Source organism: Spermophilus citellus (genome assembly GCF_964194105.1).
Source record: "Spermophilus citellus genome assembly, contig: SCAFFOLD_489, whole genome shotgun sequence".
NCBI lineage: Eukaryota > Metazoa > Chordata > Mammalia > Rodentia > Sciuridae > Spermophilus > Spermophilus citellus.
Window position 1 is genome coordinate 25,189 of NW_027672846.1, and position 5,730 is coordinate 30,918.

General features: G+C 41.0%; 1 protein-coding gene across 1 annotated transcript; it reads left to right on the forward strand.

Moving 5' to 3' along the window:
• Positions 1-3,640: 3,640 nt before the first annotated feature.
• Positions 3,641-4,594, forward strand: LOC308640530 (vomeronasal type-1 receptor 48-like; the record flags this gene model as incomplete). The annotated part of the gene is made up of 1 exon (XM_081312402.1): positions 3,641-4,594. One exon carries the CDS (start codon positions 3,641-3,643, stop codon positions 4,592-4,594), a length of 954 nt encoding a protein of 317 aa, XP_081168528.1.
• Positions 4,595-5,730: the final 1,136 nt, after the last annotated feature.

Below are 5,730 nucleotides of genomic sequence, written 5' to 3' on the forward strand. Positions count from 1 at the left end.
CAGGGATGAAGCCCAGTGGAGTGCTTGACCCTTGATCCAAAACCCTAGCACTTTTCACATTTTATTTAGAGACAGGGTCTCCCTAAGGTGCTTAGGGCCTCTTTAAGTTGCTGAGGCTGGCCTCAAACTTGTGATCCTTCTATCTCAGCTTCCCAAACTGCTGGCATTACAGGTGTGACCACTGCACCTGGTCCACATTACTTCCCCTGTGACTTATGTCCTTCTCTATGAAAGGTGCAGTCTTTCTAATGTAGTTTTCTTTGAACAGCGTGTTAAACAAATACCATCACATTGCTAAGAGTCACAGCTTAGGAGGCCCCTTCATTACACTGCAGGGAAGCATACAGTTTCATCCTGGTCCTGAGCCTCTGGGCTCTTCTGTGATAGACAGGTGTGAGTGGCAGGTGCAATGGCTGGGAGAGGACATGCTGGACAATTTCTATTAGCTCATTTTTATAAAGTGTTCTTATTCACCAGAACTCATTCTAATGTCAATGAGCTATTAACACAGATGTAGCTACATACTTTTTAAAGTCACTTACATATTGTATGATACTTAAGTGAATCAGTTTTCTGTATTGGATGTATGATTTGCTGATTCATTATGATGTGATCTGAAATTTAGATGGAGGATAGACACAGGAATACCAGGGTATCGGAGGCTGAGGCAGGAGGATTGTGAATTCAAAGCCAGCCTCAGGAAATTAGGAAGGCCCTGGGCAACTTAGTGAGACCCTGTCTCAAAATAAAAAAGAGGGGGTGGACTTGTGATGTGTATCAATGGTTGAGAAGTCCTGGGTTCAGATCCTGGTAGGAAAAATAAACTCTTTGTTCACAGCTGGATAGATTCAGAAATACGTAATTGCTCCTGGGTCTACACTCTTTTTGTTGTAGAAAGTGTTTGCTCACTCTCCTTCATGCTCTGGAAAAAGGAGACTCATTTTTTTTCATGCTGCTACTATGCAGTTTTGCCTTCAGACAAATAAGACTTTCTGGTCATTTTAAAGTAACACTGAACTGGGGTCTTAATTTCTGAATATTTTTGAAAACTCCTGATTTCCTCTCATTCCTACTTTTTCTAAAACTTTCATGTTTGCACAACTATATATTTTGAAGTGACACTGAAAATCATTCCTTGAATGCTCTGATTTGCAGGTGATTTAAACATGTTACTGAAAGTTTTACAATGCTGTGTGCTTGCCTTGCACACGTTTTTAACATGAATGAAACACAACAAAAACAAAGTTGCCATTTCACACAAATGGTATAAGAGAATGCAATTTTAAAGCTAAAATTTAAATTTTTTATTTTAAAATATTGTACATAAACGATTATAGTTAAACATAGATGTTTAAGTTATTCTTTAAAGCTTCATCAGTATATATTTTACCTACATGAAACAGTTGTTATAAAAACAGATGTATGTAATTTTATGTATAAAGATGTCAGGGAATAACATCTGTGCCTGTCATCATATATGCCTTGTGGAAGATCTTCCTAGTGTCATTTCTGGGCTTGTCATGGTAGAAAATCTGAATATACTGAATAAGTGAAAGAAAAAAAATTGTATTTTTTCTGATCACCACATCTGGGAAAAAAAGAACTTTTCCCTAATGGTGTAGAGAATTTCCCTTTTAGACAAACACTGCATGTTCTTACTCATGTACGAGACCTAAAAAGCATTGCACACACTCTCCAAGAAATGTTGTTCCAGCAGATCATTCAACAAATTCTCCAGCATAAATTTCAGTCTTGGGCATTTGATTTCAGAGAAATGTCACCTTGAACTTGTAATAGAGATAACATCTTGTAGAGCTCATCTTTAAGGAATGGGCTGGACATGTGTCCTTTAATTAAAACCTTAAAACACCAACTCTGTTTTAAAACAGCACCAAGTCTGTTTAAAATGTAGTTCCATCTACTAAATTGATTATAAAGTCTTGAAAAGGAAAAAAAAAATAACTAAGAACTTGGTAATATTTTCAGAATGTTCTAACATAGGCTAGTTATTCCGGCTAGAGGATTAACAACAATGTGACATGTGTAGCCACCTCAGAAAATTCCAAGGACAGATATAAAATTTCGAGTTCTCAGAACAGGATTGTGAAAATGTTCTACTATGTTGGTTTTTCTAATTTTTACTGGAGTTTGAACACAGGAGCAATTAATCACTGAGCCACATCTCCACCCTATTTATATACTTTATTTAGACACAGGGTCTTGCTGAGTTGCTCAGAGCCTGTGTAAGTTGCTGAGGCTCTCTTTGAACTCACATCCTCCTGCCTCAGGCTCCTGACCTGCTGAGATTACAGGTGTGCACCCCCATGTCCTGCAGTAATTTCTTTCTTCTCTTTCTTTTCAGGCAGGGACACAGCTGATCTGTTATTAAAAGGACTGCATTGATTCTCCCAAGTCTTGTGCATGAAGAACTATATGATAATAAGATTAGAAGCCAACATTTCTAGAGAGTTCATTATGTGCCATGACACTTCCAAGGTTGGTAGGCACACTTTCCTTTTTCCCACATAGTCTCTGCAGGATTCACACAACAGGACTCTTTATGTGGACAGATGAGATGACTGGACCAAAGCATCCTAGGGTGCGTAAGAAGAAGCTATCGTAAATGGTAGCTCCAACTCGCAACTTCAACCAGTCCAACATCTGAGTTCACACCAATATTTTCTTGTTTATATATTACAAACATTTGGTCTGGTGGGAAATAAACCAGAGTTAAGATGGTGCTGACATGAAGTAACTTCATGCAGGTCTAATCTGTGGACACTCATGTTTGGGAGGGTCTTGCTTCCAGTTTCTTGCAATCAACCCCCCTGAAATTTGGCCCAATTTGTAGACCTCCTATTATGGAATTGACCAACAAGATCAGAAAAAGGAAAATCAAGTAAGTTTCTATCTTGCCCCAGACAACCTCAGATATGAGGTAATAGGAAGAAAATATATTCTTTTGAGCCGTGACATGACCCCACTTTTTAAAAATCCCTGGTACTTTTAATTTTTAATTTAGAGACAACAAGGTCTCAGGAAGTTTCTTAGGTCCTTGCTAACTTGGTGACATCAGCATTGAACTTGCCATTGTCCCATCTCAGCCTCCCGAGCCACTGGGATTACATGAGTGCACCACGGCACCTGGCTGACAATTCTTAATGTACAAGAAAACTGAAGTATCAATGTGTATGCCGCTGTGGAGGTCCCAGTGAGATTGGAAAATGCTGAGATAAGGCAGTGCGTGGAGATGCTTTCTCCAGGGTGTGAATAGAACATAGTATTTTTAAAAATTTTGTCTTGGGGGCTGCCAGGTGGGTAAGTGCACCAGCACCAAGTTATACCTGGTCCTTTTGACTCTGTATTTTGAAACAGGGTCTGATTAAGATGCCCAGACTGGCTTCACCCTTCATAATTCTCCTGCCTCAGCATCCTGGGTCACTGGGAATTCAGGTAGACACCACTGTGCCCAGCACTAGAATTGAATTTTCATGTGGAATAAAAATACAGTTGGATGAATCTTCTTTTTTTCCTTCATGGAAGTGGTGTTCATTTGAGATTAATGAAGGAGGTCAGATTTGGAAAAAAAAGACATTTTTGTGTGTTACTGTGGTCACAATATTTTTCTTTTCCTTATAAGATGAACAAAGCCAACAGACTGTACAGTAATATTCACATAAGAAACACCGTGTACACCGTGACTGGCGTTGGGGTCATGGCCAATGCCCTTCTTCTTCTTGTCCACATCTACTTGCACCTTACTGGACACAGACCTAAGCCCACTGACCTGCCCATTGGTCTCCTGGCCTTAATCCACCTGGTAATTCTGCTCATCAATGGCTTCATAGCTTCGGACATTTTTATACCTCAGGGGAAAAGGTGGGATGACCTGACATGTAAATTGCTCATCTACCTGTACAGGTTGATGAGGGGCTTCTCCATCTGTGCCACCTGCCTTCTGAGTGTCCTCCAAGCCATCACCCTCAGCCCCATGGGCTCCTGCTTGGCAAGGTTCAAGCGTAAATCCTCATGTCACAACGTGTGTTTCCTTCTCTTCCTGTGGGTCATCTACTCATCCTTCAGTAGCCACCTCTTCATCTCCATTGCTGCTACCCCTAATTGGACCTCAGACAACTTTATGTATGTCACAGAATCCTGCTCCTTCATTCCCATGACCTTCTTCCTCCGGCACAGCTTGTCCACCCTGCTGACCTTCAGGGAAGTCTCCTTTATAGGAATAATGGCCCTCTCCAATGGATACATGGTGGCTCTCCTGTACAGGCACAAGAGGCAGTCCCGGTATCTCCACAGTAGCAGCCTGTCTCCAGTGTCATGCCCAGAACTGAGGGCCACCCAGACAATCTTCCTGCTCATGAGTTGCTTCATGGTCATGTGCATCTTGGACAGCATTGTCTCCTATGCAAGAATCACACTGAAAGATGATCCAGTATTTTACTGTATCCAGATCCTCTTGACCCATAGCTATGGCTCATTCAGCCCTTTGGTGTTTATTTGTACTGAAAAACGTCTAATTGTTATTTTCAGATACATGTGGGAGAAGACAGTAAACGTTTCAGTAGCCAGTGGTGGATAAGTTCTGTTAAGGTGAGAAACTGTGCTGAATTTGGAGTGATTTATGATGACAGTGTGTGTAGAGTCTTTGGTTTAAATGCAATGCAAAGTCTCACTCCCTCTGTTGAACCATCCAGTTGGACATGTGTGGATGACAATTACATAAAAGAAAGCCAAACCATGTGCCTCTCCAAGATATTACGGGGATGTCATGTTTCTCCTGGATCCAATGGGGCCCTGTGAGTTAGATGTCACTTTTCATAACCTGGGTTATTCCAAACTCTTTTTAGATACAGAACAGTTCCAATGCTTCTCAAATATTGCATCATCTCCATTATCTGTATTTTTCCAAACTACCTTTGTAAACATATTTTACCATGAAATATTACATGATCCAGCACACACACTACACACTCACACACACACACGTTCTACATGCAGGGAGTCAAACAGTCATCTCCACATCACTGCTCCTAAAACCATGCTTTAAATATTCAAACATAGAAACAAATCAACACCTACAACCAGAAGAAAATTCTGGAACAATTGGACGCATAGCTGAGTCCTCAAGTTACTCTACTCAGTGAAGCCGGTTTAGTTGTAAAAGAACAAACATTGTATAAATGTACTTAAAGAAGGTGGGAGTTGGAGTGGGCAGAGTGACAGAGCAGGAACACAAGGGTGTCCAGAGACCAAGACAGGAGGCAGCGGGGAGCTGTCCCTTGGTACGTGGAGAACCTCTATTCAGTTAGGAAGTGAGTGCTGTCGTGGGTGGTGGTGACTGTTGTGCAATAATGTGAATAGATTCCAGGCCATTTGCCTAAATGCTGAAAAGTGGTCAGAATGTTTATGTTATATATATTTTATCCTCATAAAAGTGTTTTTAATTATCAACTGAGTTGTGGAAAACATTATTTCTGAAACTATAAAGTAAGGGATAAGACTCTAAACGTGCCACAGGGTCATTTGGTGAGCTTTGAAACATCAGCGCTGATTTGTTACAGTGATGTGAAGATTGGCTTTGAGAGGCTCACTTCTGATGTCAGCTTCTCCCAGGAGAGGTGTTCTCCATGCGGATGCTGTTATGCGCCACTCTGGGCTGCTCAGCCTTCCAAAGACTTTCAGCATCGCAGTGGGTAGCTCCCATGTTGAGGCTTC